The 17,004-nt window shown below is 39.5% G+C and overlaps 2 protein-coding genes across 2 annotated transcripts in view; one reads left to right on the forward strand and one right to left on the reverse strand.

The window, feature by feature from the left end:
• Positions 1-17,004, reverse strand: part of LOC125101887 (olfactory receptor 2W1) — a 311,804-nt gene that overhangs the window by 38,689 nt on the left and 256,111 nt on the right. Inside the window, exon 3 of the mRNA XM_047732455.1 lies at positions 7,464-7,579. The gene's annotated coding sequence lies outside the window, so the exon portion shown is untranslated. The remainder of the gene's footprint in view (positions 1-7,463; positions 7,580-17,004) is intronic.
• LOC125101896 (putative olfactory receptor 2B3) lies at positions 8,332-9,491 on the forward strand. Its single transcript, XM_047732463.1, has 2 exons — positions 8,332-9,240; positions 9,456-9,491. The coding sequence occupies exons 1-2, from the start codon at positions 8,332-8,334 to the stop codon at positions 9,489-9,491; spliced, it is 945 nt and encodes a 314-aa protein (XP_047588419.1).

Genomic DNA, 17,004 nt, shown 5'->3' on the forward strand with positions numbered 1-17,004 from the left:
GAACCAAGATGCCCTTCAATGGATGAATGGATAAGGAAGATGTGGTCCATATACACTATGGAGTATTATGCCTCCATCAGAAAGGATGAATGTCCAACTTTTTTGCAACATGGACGGGACTGGAAGTGATTATGCTGAGTGAAATGAGTCAAGCAGAGAGAGTCAATTATCATATGGTTTCACTTATTTGTGGAGCATAACAAATAGCATGGACGACAAGGGGAGTTAGAGAGGAGAAGGGAGTTGAGGGAAATTGGAAGGGGAGGTGAACCATGAGAGACTATGGACTCTGAAAAACAATCTGAGGGTTTGAAGGGGTGGGGGGTGGGAGGTTGGGGGAGCCAGGTGGTGGGTATTAAGGAGGGCATGGATTGCATGGAGCACTGGGTGTGGTGCAAAAACAATGAATACTGTTATGCTGAAAAGAAATTTAAAAATTTTAAAAAAACACAAAAAGATGTGGTCCATATATAAATGGAATACTACTCAGCCATCAGAAAGGATGAATACCTACCATTGCATTGACAGGGATGGACTTGAGGGGATTAAGCTAAGTGAAGTAAGTAAATCAGAGAAAGACAATTATCATATAGTTTCACTCATGCATAGAACCCAAGGAATAGTGTGCAGGACCACAGGGGAAGGGAGGGAAAACTGAATGGAAAGAAATCAGAGAGGGAGACAACCCATGAGAGACTCTGGACTCCAGGAAACAAACTGAGGGTTACAAAAGGAGGGGGTAGGGGTATAGGGTAACTGGGTGATGGGTATTAAGGAGGGCAAGTGTTGTGATGAACACTGGGGGTTATAAACAACTAACTAAAGCTGCATCAAAAACTAATGATGTTGAACAAGAGTGGTGAGAGTGGGCTCCTTGTCATGTTCCTTATCTCAAAGGGAAGGCTGTCAGCTTTTCCCCACTGAGGATGATATTCGCTGTGGGTTTTTCATAGGTAGATTTTATGAAGTTGTAGCCACTTTGGAAAACAGCGTGGCGATTCCTTAAGAAATTAAAAATAGAGCTTTCCTATGACCCTACAATTGCACTCCTGGGTATTTACCCCAAAGATACAGATGTAGTGAAAAGAAGGGCCATCTGTACCCCAATGTTCATAGCAGCAATGGCCACAGTTGCCAGACTGTGGAAAGAAACAAGATGCCCTTCATTGGACGAATGGATAAGGAAGATGTGGTCCATATACACTACGGAGTATTATGCCTCCATCACAAAGGTGAATACCCAACTTTTGTAGCAACATGGACGGGACTGGAAGAGATTATGCTTAGTGAAATAAGTCAAGCAGAGAGAGTCAGTTATCATATGGTTTCACTTATTTGTGGAGCATAAGAAATAATACGGAGGATATGGGGAGATGGAGAGGAGAAGGGAGTTGGGGGAAATTGGAGGGGGAGACGAACCATGAGAGACTATGGAATCTAAAAAACAATCTGAGGGTTTTGGAGGGGAGGGGATGTGGGTGGTTGGGTGAGCCTGGTGGTGGGTATTATGGAGGGCACATATTGCATGGAAGAGTGGCTATGGTACATAAACAATGAGTTCTGGAACACTGAAAAGAAATAAAAAAAAAAATAATGATGTAAAAATAATGATGTACTATATGTTGGTTAACTGAACATAATAATAGTAAATAAATGGCCAGATTGTAACCTGAAATTAAAGATATGAACATTAATTTTCACGGACCTGGAACAAACAATCTTAATATTTGTATGGGACCACACAAGCCTCTGAATAGCCAAAGCAATCTTGAGAAAGAAAACCAAAACTGGAGACATTATGATGCCAGACTTCAAGTTATATTACTAAACTGTAGTAATGTAGTACTGGCACAAAAATAGACACATAGATCAATGGAATAGGGTAGAAAGTCCAGAAATAAACCCACAAGTGTGTAGCCAACTTTCCTTGTCATAGTATGCAAGAATATGCAATGGGAAAATGACAGCCTCTTCAACAAGGTGTTTGCAACTCTGGAAAGTTACATGCAGAAGAATGACACTGGACCACTTTCTTACACCATACACAAAAAATAACCTCAAAATGGATTAAAGACCTAAATGTTAGAAAGGAAACCATAAAAATGTCAAAAGAGCACAGGCAGTAATTTCTTGGACATTAGCAATAACAACTTTTTTGTAGGTATGTCTACTGAAGTAAGTAAATAAAGCAAAAATAAAATATTGGAACATCATCAAAATAAAAGCTTCTGCACAGTGAAGAAAACAACCGACAAAACTAAAAAACAGTCTACTGAGTGGGAGAAGTTATTTGTAATTAACATTTCTAAGAAACGGTTAGTATCCAAAATATACAAATAACTAATATACCTTGGTGTGTTTGGATGGCTCAGTTGGTTCTGTATCTGCCTTTAGCTCAGGTCATGATTCCAGGGTCCTGAGATTGAGCCCCACATTGGGATCCCTGCTCAGTGGGGAGCCTGCTTCTCTCTCTGTCTCTGCCTCCTCCTCGCTTGTGCTCTCTTGCTCTCTCACTTGCTCACTCAGTCTCTCTCTCAAACAAATAAAATCTTTTTTTTTAAAGAACTTATACAACTCAATTCCAAGAAAACAAATAATTCAATTAAAAATATGCATAGGATATCGGGGAGGATATGTGCTATGGTGAGTGTTGTGAAGTGTGTAAACCTGGCGATTCGCAGACCTGTACCCCTGGGGATAAAAATATATGTTTATAAAGCTGTAAAAAAAATATATATATGCATAGGACATAAACAGACATTTCTCAAAAAAAGACATACATGTGCCCAACAGATATATGAAATGATAATCAATATCTCTCATTATCAAGGAAATGCAAATCAAAACCTCATACCTATCAGAATAACTAAAATCGAAAACACTTGAAGCAACAAGTATTGGCAAGGATGTGGAGAAAAAGGAACCCTCTTACACTGTTGGTGAGAATGTAAACTGGTACAGCCACTGTGGAAAACAATGTGGAGGTTCCTCAAAATACTGAAAATAGAAGTGCCCTATGAGGGGCAGCTGGGTGGCTCAGTTGGTTAGGTGTCTGCCTTCAGCTCAGGTCATGATCCCACAGTCCTGGGATGGAGCCCAACATCAGGCTCCCTATTCAGCAGGGAGTCTGCTTCTCCCTCTCCTTCTGCTGCTCTCCTAGTTTGTGCTCACTCTCTCTTTCTCTCTCTCCCTCTCTCAAAAAAAAATAAAATCTTAAAAAAAAAAAGAAGTGCCTATGATCCAGGAATTTTGTTACTGGATATTTATCCAAAGGATACAATATCACTAATTTGAAGGGATATATGCATCTCTATGGTTATTACAGCATTAATACCCACATTACCCAGCATAATACCCAAATTATGGGAACCTAAGTTCCCATCAATAAGTGAATGGATAGAGAAGATGTGGTATATAAATATAATGGAATATTATTCAACCATAAAAAAGGGAAATCTTGCTATTTGCAACAATATGGGCAGATTTAGAGGGTATAATACTAAGTAAACCAGAGAAAGAGAAATACCATGTGATTTCACTCTTATGTGAAATTTAAGAAATAAAGCAAATGAACAAAGGGAAAAAATGAGACAAACCAAAAAACCAGACTTTTTAAAATTATGGTCAGTTAGCCACTGTATAGTACACATTAGTTTTTGATGTAGTGTTCATTATTCATTAGTTACGTATAACACCCAGTGCTCATCACAACACATGACCTCTTTAATCTCTCTTACCTATACAGAGCAAACTGATGGTTACCAGTGGGAAAACAGGTGAGGGGTTGGGTGGAAATAGGTGAAGGGGATTAAGAGTACACTTATCTCGGTGAGCACTGAGTAACATAGGAAATTGTCGAATCACTATATTGTAAACCTGAAATGAATATTACGCTATCTGTTAACTATACTAGAATTAAAATTTTAAAAAAGAAAATCTTAAAATTTAAATAATGATTATATGCTATATGCATGATTTTATAATTTATAAAGATGCATTATACACAAAAGAAAAATAAGTGAAAATAAATAAATTAAAATCCCAGCCAGTAATTTTCTGAGAGTATATCTAAGCTTGTATTCAATTCGATTTCAGTTTTCTTTATCGTATTCAAGTCTTAGGTGAGCACATATTAAGTTATAAATTGCACAAAATCAACTTATATTCAAAATCTAGTCTTATGGTAACCCACATCATTTCTATTAGTTCTGCCTTGATGGATTAATGGTAACCTTAAAAGTCGAAGTGATCATTTACATGTTGCGGGTTGGTTTAATATAGTTATTTAAGCTGAGTATCACTAATGGGTACAATCTAAACATATTCATATTCATCAATGAAAAACAGGAATACTTTCTTCCAAATACACTATGAGTAGACTAACTCTCTGACCATGAACCCATTTAAATGGAATTTGGGCTATAAGTTCATTTACCCTTTTGCTTTCCTGAGTAAACACCTCCACATTTTTTCCTAGTTTATGTTTATGCTTTCTGATTATTGTCTTTCCCCTGGCTTTAACATTTGTGAACCACCTGTGTGCCTGTGTTATCCTGCCAGTGCAGTTGGGGATAGAGCTCATTATTTCCTCTCTGGACACAATGACCAATTAAACTCAAGAGACCCTGGAATCCCTAGCGCTAAAATAGAGGACGCAGCATGTAGGAATAGTTAGCCCTTAAAGGGACATCCTCTCTCTATGTCTTAGCCAATGTTCTCCGTGTAAACTCCCCTAGGAACCTGGTGAGCAGAGCCAACATCAGTCAAACATGCTCCAGCAACTGAAGACATACCTATAAATCACTTTTATTTCATTGTAAGGACTTTTCTCATATTATACATTCATGATGCAGCCCAGGTCACATGCCAATGTCATTCCGATCTGTGGGCAAAAGGTCATTGAATAAGAATGTTACAAAGGTTGAGAACTCAAAAGGGAATTGCATATGTCGACCATGTCTCAGAAAGAGGGCACACAGAAAGGCATAGGTATTTCTCTGATACTTGAAAGAAAGGTGAGTAATGGCTGAAGCAAGGAATTCTGTCCTCTGGTCACCTCACCCACGTTCCTGCCTCTGGTGAAGTAATCAGTGTTTGGTTTGTTTCCTAGGGATCTTAAAATAGATGTCAAATATTTTCAGTGATTCAAACCACCCTGGTTATCATTTCACCCTTTAGAATGCACATTTGACCATCATATCACCAAACATTAAAACCATCAGTGGGATGTTTTAAAGCAAAACATGAAATAGTGGTATTTAAGGTTTCTTTTGATTAGTGCAAGATATATAAATAGGACAGATGTAAGATGACAGTGAAATAAATGAATGTGTACTTGTCAAAGGAGGAGTCCAGTTTTCTGATAACAGGAAAGAGGATTCAGAACGAGTAGATCCCACTGTCATACAAAATGTGGGGAGAGCAGAAGATGTGAAAAAAAGAGAAGAAAATACTGATGCTGAATAGAGTCATCTTATGGCCCACACCTTTCAGATAACCCAGTACCCCTACTGCCCATTGATTTGACTTTCATTTACTGGAAACTATGGTCTCAGTATAATGGTACAAGCAAAGAAAAAGTGACATATATATTTAATCATCTCACATTATAATATAAATTTACAATTAGTGTTGGCACCACCAACAGTAAGTTTGGTCATATGTCTTCTGATGTGCATGCCAAGCGGAAATAATGGCCCATTATTATGTTAATGATTAGTACCAATGACTGGTATCCACGATGCTCTAAGGGACGAGTAGCTCATACTCAATGCTTGCTGTCTCAGGCACTCATGACTTCAGAGCTGTGCACTGCCTCATTCGAGCTTCACAGTAACTCTCGTTATCAGTGCAGAGATTCGTTCTAAATGTGGCAGAAGAGGGCTCAACAGTGTGCTCTGGATCATACACCTCAGAAATGAAACGTGGGCATGTGGTAGATCCAGGGGCTGTTTTCCTAACAGCTAACTTTTAAAGGTGATTTTTTTCTACCATTACCAAATGAGTAGATAATGTGATACTTCCTTGTTATTTTGATTTGTGTTTCCTTAATGACAGAAAATTTCTATATCTTTTCTATTTTTAATTTTGCTTCATATTTTTTCTCCCCCAAGTTGTTTATTTATTGGATTTTTGGTCTTGTCTCATAATTATTATGTAATAATTCTCTCTTGAGGGGGGTGCCTGGGTAGCTCAGTAGTTAAGCATCTGCCTTCAGCTCGGGTCATGATCCCAGGGTCCTGGAATCGAGCCCCACGTTGGGCTCCCTGCCCGGCGGGAAGCCTGCTTCTCCTTCTCCCACTCCCCCTGCTTGTATTCCCTTTCTTACTGTCTCTGTCAAATAAATAAATAAAATCTTTAAAAACATATTCTTGGATTTTATTTATTTATTTGAGAGAGAGAGAGACAGAGACAAAGTACCAACATGTGGAGGGGCAAAGGGAGAGGGAGAAGCAGGTTACTTGTTGAGCAGGGAGCCCCATGCAGGGCTCAAGCCCAGGACCCTAGGATCATGACCTGAGCCAAAGATAGGCACTTAACTGACTGAACCACCCAGGTGTCCCTATGTAATAATTCTTTGTTTTAAGATAGCAACCATTTTTGACATAAACACTGCACATTTTTGATCTGGCACTTTGCTTTTATCTTTATGTATCATAATTTTTCCTGTGAAAATGGGTGGCTCAGTGGGTTAAAGCCTCTGCCTTTGGCTCAGGTCATGATCTCAGGGTCCTGGGATCGAGCCCCACGTAGGGCTCTCTGCTCAGCAGGGAGCCTGCTTCCTCCTCTCTCTGCCTGCCTCTCTGCCTACTTGTGATCTCTGTCTGTCAAATAAATAAAATCTTAAAAAAAAAAAAGAAAATTTTAAATTTACATGTATGCCAACAACAGTCAAATCTCATATCCTTTTGCATTTTTCAACTGAAGGTGTATTGCTGTTATTTATCAAGGAATAATATATATGTGTTGCTAGAAAGCTGAAATTGAACCCACATATCGCAGAAGGGTAAAAATATTTTCTAAAATTTTTTTGAGAGACAAGAGTGTATGCACAAGCAGTGGGGAGGAGCAGAGGGAGAGAATCCTAACCAGGCACAGTATGGAGCACAATCTCAGAACCCTGAGATCATCTGAGCCAAAATCAAGAGTCAGATGCTTAGTGGACTGAGCCACTGAAAGTGCCCTGAAAGGGGTTAAAGTTCTTAGAGCTATCTCTCCTCACACTGGTGTAGGTGTACAGTGGCCCGTTCTCCCTCTGGAAAAGACAGTCCGCCCCCACGTAAGGTAGGTCTGTCTTTGTTGTGCTACCCTCCGTCTTCAGTGCCCCACCCTCTGTCTAGCCGCACTCACTATCTTTGTGCTTGTAAATTCAAATGGTGTTAAGTCCTATTAATGATCTGCCTTTAAAAACACAAAGTGGATTGAAGAAACTTCAATGAACTTGGGTCATATCATTAACTTACCTGATCACTTCCACAGACTGAGGAAAATTAACTTGATAATATGATTCTTGATGGTCTTTTTTCATGTATAAGCACCGCTGTGTGGCGTAGTCAATCTTGCTGTGCTCTCTGCATACCTGGAGGGAGACATGGTATAGAAAAAAGAATTGCCCTTAAGTCCTGGCCTCACCACTACTGAGTATGCAGATCATTTATGGTCACTGAGTCACAGTAGCAATAAAATGTAGATCACATCTGTTTTTCAGTGTCTGTCACATGTCAGTCAAGCAGGGATTAGATGATCAAGTGTTGGGGATGAAGGAGTACACTTGTCCTAATGAGTACTGGGTAGTGTATGGAAGTGGTCAACCACTACATTGTACACCTGAAACTAATACTACACTGTATGTTAACCAACTGGAATTTAAATAAACATTTTTAAAAAGATATATAAAGATGTGGGCAGTTCCCACCTGTGGTTAACACAATAAATTTTGTCAGCCATAATTTTACTACCTTGAATCAAATCATCTAGGACCAATATTTTGTACACACATAAGAAAGGGAGAACTGAAATGTCTTTTACCACTTACAGTTGTCTGTGCTCTCTGCATATAATTTATATACTTTATCATTTAAAACTGATGCTCTACCTCATAAATTTAATTGAACATAACTACTAAAAAACAGGGGAACTACTTTCTAACCTAAAAGAATCATACTGTATTTCACAGGGGTTCCATTTAATTGACTACAAATTATATTTGGTGTTTAATTATTCATTATAATAATCAAAATTGGTTCAGTTCCAATAAGAGTATTCAATAATTATGTATTGATTACTTTTCTATTTTATATTTTTCTAGGAATGAAAAATAAGTGAGTCATCATGAACTGGGCTAACGAGAGTTCCTCAAGAGAATTTATACTACTTGGCTTCTCAGACAAGCCCTGGCTACAAATGCCTCTGTTTTTGCTCCTATTAATATCATACACAATCACCATCTTTGGCAATGTGTCCATAATGATAGTGTGCATTCTGGATCCCAAACTTCACACACCCATGTATTTCTTTCTCACTAATCTCTCCATCTTAGATCTGTGCTATACCACAAGCACAGTCCCTCATATGTTGATAAATATTTGTCGCAACAAAAAGACCATCAGCTATGGTGGCTGTGTGGCCCAGCTCATTATCTTCCTGGCCCTGGGTGCTACTGAGTGTCTCCTCCTGGCTGTCATGTCCTTTGACAGATATATGGCAGTCTGCAGACCCCTGCACTATGTAGTCATTATGAATCATTGGTTCTGCTTAAGGGTGGTAGTCTTCTCGTGGCTCACTGGCTTCAGTAACTCAGTGTTGCAGTCTTCCTTGACCCTTAACATGCCACGCTGTGGTCACAAAGAAGTGGATCACTTTTTCTGTGAGGTGCCTGCCCTTCTCAAGTTGTCGTGTGCTGACACAAAGCGTATTGAGGCTGAACTCTTTTTCTTTAGTGTATTGATTCTGCTAATTCCAGTGACATTGATCCTCATTTCCTATGGCTTCATAGCTCATGCAGTATTGAGAATCAGGTCAGCAGAAGGACGACAAAAAGCTTTTGGGACATGTGGGTCCCATATGGTAGTGGTGTCTCTATTTTTTGGAACAGGTATATACATTTACCTACAACCACCTTCATCCACCTCTAAGGACTGGGGAAAGATGGTTTCCCTCTTCTATGGGATCATCACACCCATGTTGAATCCCCTCATCTACAGCCTTAGAAATAAAGATATGAAGGAGGCCTTCAAGAGGGTGATCCCAGGGGCGCCTGGGTGGCTCAGTGGGTTAAGCCGCTGCCTTCGGCTCAGGTCATGATTCCAGGGTCCTGGGATCAAGCCCCACATCGGGCTCTCTGCTCGGCAGGGAGCCTGCTTCCTCCTCTCTCTCTGCCTGCCTCTCTGCCTACTTGTGATCTCTGTCTGTCAAATAAATAAATAAAATCTTTAAAAAAAAAAAAAAAAAAAAAGAGGGTGATCCCAAGAATCTTTTTCTACAAGAAATAAGTACTCCTTTGTGATAAGAATCTTCTGAGCCTCTATCCTTGAAGATGGTAATAAGGTTTGAACGGATTTTCTTATTTTTCAGGCTCTTATGATTTCACTGGCTCTTATGATTTCAAAAGTTAGAAATGTTTTCCTCTTTTCAGAAAGCAATGCTGAGACCGTAAGATACCTTATTTAAATTAAAAACTTCTTTGCTTTCCAGAATTTTGTTCCTTGAGGACCCTTGGGTAATTTACCTTCCTATTTATATGTTATTTGTTCTACTACCAACCATTGTCTACCATCTTAGTTTGGGATTTCTGCATCTTTATAATTTCTTTTTTTAAAGATTTTATTTATTTATTTGACAGAGATCACAAGTAGGCAGAGAGGCAAGCAGAGAGAGAGAGGAAGGGAAACAGGCTCCCTGCTGAGCAGAGAGCCCAATGCAGGGCTTGATCCCAGGACCTGAGACCATGACCTGAGCCGAAGGCAGAGGCTTAACCCACTGAGCCACCCAGGCGCCCCTGCATCTTTATAATTTTTTAAAAGATTTTATTTATTTGACACACAGAGAGAGATCACAAGTAGGCAGAGAGGCAGGCAGAGAGAGGGGGGGAAGCAGGCTTTCTGCTGAGCAGAGACCCGGATTCAGGACTCGATCCCAGGACCCTGAGATTATGACCTGAGCCGAAGGCAGAGGCTTAACCCACTGAGCCACCCAGGTGCCCAAGCATCTTTATAATTTTTAAAAGATATTTTTATTTATCTATTTATGAGAGAGTGAGAAAGAAAGAGAACACCAGTTTGGGAGAGGAGCAGAAGGAGAAGCAGCCTCCCCAGTGAGTGGGGAGCCTGATGCAGGGTTGGATCCTGGGACTCCAGGATCATGACCTGAGCCAAAAGCAGATGCTTAACTGATTGAGCCATCCAGGTGCCCCCCTGTCACATCTTTATCATTAAATAGCCCATGATCTCAAGGCAAAAAATTCCCATCATCACCCAAGCCTTCAGTAACTTCACTCTCACACGCCTTGATATGCATCATCTTCTCCTTCCAGAGTTGCTTGAAACATGTAGTATCTGCCTCTAATCTAGCAGGCTTAAACTAGTGAGGTGTGCACATCTCATACTAGAGACTTAAAATATCAGCTAAGTTTCATTTCTTGCACTATGTTTAATTTATCATTTTATTCCCATGGACAGCATTTCTCCTTTTTCTCCTGTTGGAAAATTTTTATTTGTCTCAAGTTCTGCCCCAAACATGCAGGGTCTCCTCTAAATTAGATAGCTGTAGACCAGAAGAAAAGTAGTCAACAGTTACCCTACTGAAGAAATACCCTAGTTTCTGGAGGAAATGACCCTTAAACCCAGACACTTAAGTAATAATTTGCAGTTAGCAATGTAAGGATATAGATGAGGCAACATTCAGGCAATATAGAAAGGGTTACAAAACAAAGCTTTACAGTATTTAATATTATATTTAACATTTTCATGTTAAATTACAAGGAGTTTAATATGATTACAATATAAAGTAAAAAAAAAACACACAAAATGAGGCTGGAGAGGTGAGCTGAGAAGTGTGGCTGTATCAAGTTAACAAAGCAGAATAATTTCAGTGTAGAAGGTGTCAACATCAGTGGAAAGTAACTAAAAAAATAAGTACAGAATACGGCTTTTATATAATTTTCATGTGTTTACTAAATACAGCATTTCAAATAAATGAGAAAAGGAATAACTTTAAAAATATGGTGCTTAAAAAGTTGCTTTTCTCAGAAAAATTATTAAGAAATTTAAGGTGCAAAAACAAATGAAAACAATAATATGCCTCATACAGATGACTTTTTAAAATTGTTTTCTCTTGTTGAGTATATGATAAGCATTCCAAACCCAATATATTCAAGCCAAGCACCTGCTCTTCCTTCTCAATACAAAATCTTCCTCATCCACTCCCTATTTTAATGAAGACAGTCACCTGTTGTTTACGTGTGCAGATCAGAAACAATGAACCGTATCTTACACCATTACCTCCATAGCTTTGCACATCAAAACCATTACCAAGACATAACAATCATTTCTCTTTGGTATCTCCCATTTCTCCATTGTTTTCTTCTTCACACATATATATATTTTACATGTAATGGAATATTACTCAGCCATAAGAGAGAACAAGATCATAACAACAACAAAAAGGAGGATGGAATCACCATTTGCAACAACGTGAATGGAGCTACAAAGTATTTATTCTAAGTGAAATAAGTCAGTCACAGAAAGAGAAATACCATATGATTTCACTCATATGTGGAATTTTAGAAATAAAACAAATGAGCAAAGGGACATAAAAAGAGAGAGAGGCAAACCAAGAAACAGATGCTTTACCTTAGAGAACAAATTTATGATGACCAGAGGGGAGGTGGGAGTGTGGGTGGGTTAAATAGGTGATGGGGAGTAGAGGTGCACTTGTGAAGAGAACCAGATTTTGTATGGAAGTGTTGATTCATTATATTGCACACCTGAAACTAATATTACACTGTACATCAACTAACTAGAATTTATTTTATTTTTTTAGAACATAATTTTATTTTTTTATTATGTTCAGTTAGCCAGCATACAGTACATCATGAGTTTTTTTGTTTGTTTGTTTTTTGTTTTGTTTTGTTTTTATTTTCAGTATAACAGTATTCATTGTTTTTGTACCACACCCAGTGCTCCATGCAGTCCGTGCCCTCTCTAATACCCACCACCTGGTTCCCCCCAGCTCCCGCCCCCCCACCTCTTCAAACCCTTCAGATTGTTTTTCAGAGTCCATAGTCTCTCATTGTTCACCTCCTCTTCCAATTTCCCCCAACTGCCTTCTCCTAACTCCCCATGTCCTCCATGCTATTTGTTATGCTCCACAAATAAGTGAAACCATATGATAGTTGACTCTCTCTGCTTGACTTATTTCACTCAGCATCATCTCTTCCAGTCCCATCCATGTTGCTACAAAAGTTGGGTGTTCATCCTTTCTGATGGAGGCATCATACTCCATAGTGTATATGAACCACATCTTCCTTATCCATTCGTCTGTTGAAGGGCATCTTGGTTCTTTCCACAGTTTGGCAACCGTGGCCATTGCTGATGCTCTGTTCAACAATTCATTAGTTGTATATAACATGAAGTGTGCATCACAACACGTGCCCTCTGTACTGCCCATCACCTGGTTACCCCACCTCCCACCCCCACTCTTCTGTAACCCTCAGTTTGTTTCTTGGGGTCCTGAGACTCTTGTGGTTTGTCTCCCTCTCTGATTTCTTTCCATTCGGTTTTTCCTCCCTTCCCCTTTGCTCTGGTCCTCTGCTCTACTCCTTATGTTCCACATATGAGTGAAACCATATGATAATTGTCTTTCTCTGACTTATTTCACTTAGCATAATGCCCTCCAGTTCCATCCACGTTGACACAAATGGTGGGTATTCATCCTTTCTGATGGCTGAGTAATATTCCATTCCATATATGTACCACATCGTTATCCAATGATCTGTTGAAGGGTATCTCAGCTCCTTCCACAGTTTGGCTACTATGGACATTGATGCTATGAACATTGGGGTGCATGTGGCCCTTCTTTTTGCTACATCTGTATCTTTGGGGCAAATATCCAATAGTGCAATTGCAGGGTCATGGGGTAGCTCTATTTTTATTTTATTTTTCAGTGTTCTCAGATCCATTGTTTATGTACCACACCCAGTGCTCCATGCAATACCTGCCCCCCTTAACACCCACCGCTAGGCTCACCCATCCCCCACCCTTCTCTTCCCCAAAACCCTCAGTTTGTTTCTCAGAGTCCACAGTGTCTCATGCTTCATCTCCCCCACCAATTCATCCCAATTCACTTTTTCTTTCCTTGTCTTAATGTCCTCCATGTTATTTCTTATGCTCCACAAGTAAGCAAAAACCATATGATAATTGACTTTCTCTGCTTGACTTATTTCATGCAGCATAATCTCCTCCAGTCCCGTCCACATTGATACCAAAGTTGGGTATTCATCCTTCCTGATGGCCGCATAATTTTCCATTGTATATATGGACTCTATCTTCTTTATCCATTCATGTGTTGAAGAACATCTTGGCTCTTTACACATTTTGGCAACTGTGGTCATTGCTGCTATGAACATTGGGGTATAGATGGCCCATCTGTCCACTACATCTGTATCGTTGGGGTAAATACCCAGTAGTGCAATTGCAGGGTCATAGGGAAGTGCTATTTTTAATTTCTTAAGGAATCTCCACACTGTTTTCCAAAGTGGCTGCACCAACTTGCATCCCCATCAACAGTGTAAGAGCATTTGCCTTTCTCCACATCTCTCCAACACTTGTTGTTTCCTGCCCTGTTAATTTTGGCCATTCTAACTGGTGTAAGGTGGTATCTCAATGTGGTTTTGATTTGAATTTCCCTGATAAAGTGTAGTTCCATTTTTTCTTTTTTTTTTTCATTTTTATTTTTTAAATTCTTTTCAGTGTTCCAGAATTCATTGTTTATGTGCCACACCCACTGTTCCATGCAATATGTGTCCTCCATAATACCCACCACCAGGTTCACCCAACCTCCCACCACCGCCTCTCCAAAACCATCAGATTGTTTTTTAGATTCCATAGTCTCTCATGGTTCATCTCCCCCACCAATTTCCCCCAACTCCCTTCTCCTCTCCATCTCCCCATATCCTCTGAGTTATTTCTTATGCTCCACAAATAAGTGAAACCATACGATAACTGACTCTCTCTGCTTGACTTATTTCACTAAGCATAATCTCTTCCAGTCCCCTCCATGTTGCTACAAGTTGGGTATCCACCCTTGTGATAGAGGCATAATACACGATAGTGAATATGGACCACATCTTCCTTATCCATTCTTCTTCTTCTTTTTTTAAAATTTCTTTTCAGCGTAACAGTATTCATTGTTTTTGCACCACACCCAGTGCTCCATGCAATCCGTGCCCTCCCTAATACCCACCACCGGGTTCCCCCAACCTCCCCCCTGCCCCTTCAAAACCCTCAGGTTGTTTTTCAGAGTCCATAGTCTCTCATGGTTCATCTCCCCTTCCAATTTCCCTCAACTCCCTTCTCTTATCCATTCTTCTGTTGAAGGGTATTTTGGTTCTTTCCACAGTTTGGCGACTGTGGCCATTGCTGCTATGAACATTGGGGTACAGATGGCCCTTCTTTTCACTACATCTGTATCTTTGGGTTAAATACCCAGTAGTGCAATTGCAGGGTCATAGGGTAGATCTATTTTTAATTTCTTAAGGAATCTCCACACTGTTTTCCAAAGTGGCTGCACCAACTTGCATTCCCACCAACAGTGGAAGAGGGTTCCCCTTTCTCCACATCCTCTCCAACACACGTTGTTTACTGTCTTGTTAATTTTGGCCATTCTAATTGGTGTAAGGTGGTATCTTAATGTGGGTTTTTAAAAATATTTTATTTATTTGACAGACAGAGATCACAAGTAGGCAGAGAGGCAGGCAGAGAGAGAGAGAGAGAGGAGAAAGCAGGCTCACTGCAGAGCAGAGAGCCCAATGTGGGGCTCGGTCCCAGAACCCTAGGATCATAACCCAAGCCAAAGGCAAAGGCTTTAACCCACTGAGCCACCCAGGTGCCCCTCTCAATGTGGTTTTGATTTTAATCTCCCTGATGGCTCCCTGATGTTCATCCCTTATGAACATTTTTTCATATATCATTCATGATGATGAACATTTTTTCTTGTGTCTGTTAGCCATTTGTATGTCTTCATTGGAGAAGTGTCTGTTCATGTCTTCTGCCCATTTTTTGACATGATTATCTTTTTTGTGTGTGTTGAGTTTGAGTTCTTTCTAGATCCTGGATATCAGCCCTTTGTCTGTATTGTCATTTGTGAATATCTTCTCCCATTCCGTGAGTTGCCTCTTTGTTTTGTTGACTGTTTCCTTTGCTGTGCAAAAGCTATTGATCTTGATGAAGTCTCAAAAGTTCATTTTTGCTTTTGTTTCGTCTTTGGAGACATATCTTGAAAGATTTGCTGTGGCTGATGTCAAAGAGGTTACTGCCTATGTCCTCCTTTAGGTTTTTGATGGATTCCTGCCTCATATTGAGGTCTTTTATCCATTTCAAGTTTATCTTTGTATATGGTGTAAGAGAATGGTTCAGTTTCATTCTTCTACACATAGCTGTTCAATTTGACAGCACCATTTATTGAAGAGACTGTCTTTTTTCCACTCGATATTTTTTCTTGCTTTGTCGGAGATTAGTTGACCATAGAGTTGAGAGTCTATATCTGGGCTCTCTACTCTGTTCCACTGGTCTATGTGTCTGTTTTTATACCAGTAACATGCTGTCTTGGTGATCACAGCTTTGTAGCAAAGCTTGAAATCAGGCAACATGATCCCCCCCGTTTTGTTTTTATTTTTCAACATTTTCTTAGCAATTTGGGGTCTCTTCTGATTCCATATAAATTTTAGGATTGTTTGCTCCAGCTCTTTGAAAAATGATGGTGGAATTTTGATTGGGATGGCATTGAAAGTATAGATTACTCTAGGCAGTATAGACATTGTAACAATGTTTATTCTTCCAATCCATGAGCATGGTCTTCCATCTTTTTGTGTCTTCTTCAATTTCTTTCATAAGTGTTCTGTAGTTCCTCGAATACAGATCCTTTACCGCTTTGGTTAGGTTTATTGCCAGATACCTTATGGCTCTTGGTGCTATAGTAAATGGACTCGATTCTCTAATTTCCCTTTCTGTATTTTCATTATTAGTGTATAAGAAACCAGCTGATTTCTGTACATTGATTTTGTATCCTGCCACATTACTGAATTGCTGTATGAGTTCTAGTAGTTTGTGTGTGTAGTCTTTTGTGTTTTCCATATAAAATATCATGTCATCTGTGAAGAGAGAGAGTTTGACTTCCTCGTTGCCAATTTATACCTTTTATTTCTCTTTGTTGTCTGATTGCTGTTGCTAGGACTTCTAGTACCATGTTGAACAAGAATGGTGAGAGTGGGCATCCTTGTTGTGTTCCTGACATCAAAGGGAAGGCTGTCAGCTTTTCCTCATTGAGAACGATGTTCACTGTGGGTTTTTCATAGATAGATTTTATGAAGTTCAGGAATGTTCCCTCTATCCCTATACTTTGAAGCATTTTAATCAGGAACAGATGCTGTATTTTGTCAAATGTTTTTGCTGCATCAATTGAGAGGACCATGTGGTTATTCTATCTTCTCTTATTTATATGTTCTATCACACTGATTGATTAGTGAATGTTGAACCACCCTTGCATCCCAGGGATGAATCCCACCTGGTCATGGTAGATAATCTTTTTAATGTACTGTTGGATCCTATTAGCTAGGATCTTGTTGAGAATCTTAGCATCCATATTCTTCAGGGATATTGCTGTGAAATTCTCCTTTTTCATGGGGTCTTTGCCTGGTTTGGGGATCAGGGTAATTATGGCTTCATAAAAAGAGTCTGGATATTTTCCTTCTGCTTCAATTTTTCGAAACAGCTTGATGAGAACAGGTGT

This window comes from Lutra lutra, chromosome 6 (assembly GCF_902655055.1).
Source record: "Lutra lutra chromosome 6, mLutLut1.2, whole genome shotgun sequence".
NCBI classification, from domain to species: domain Eukaryota; kingdom Metazoa; phylum Chordata; class Mammalia; order Carnivora; family Mustelidae; genus Lutra; species Lutra lutra.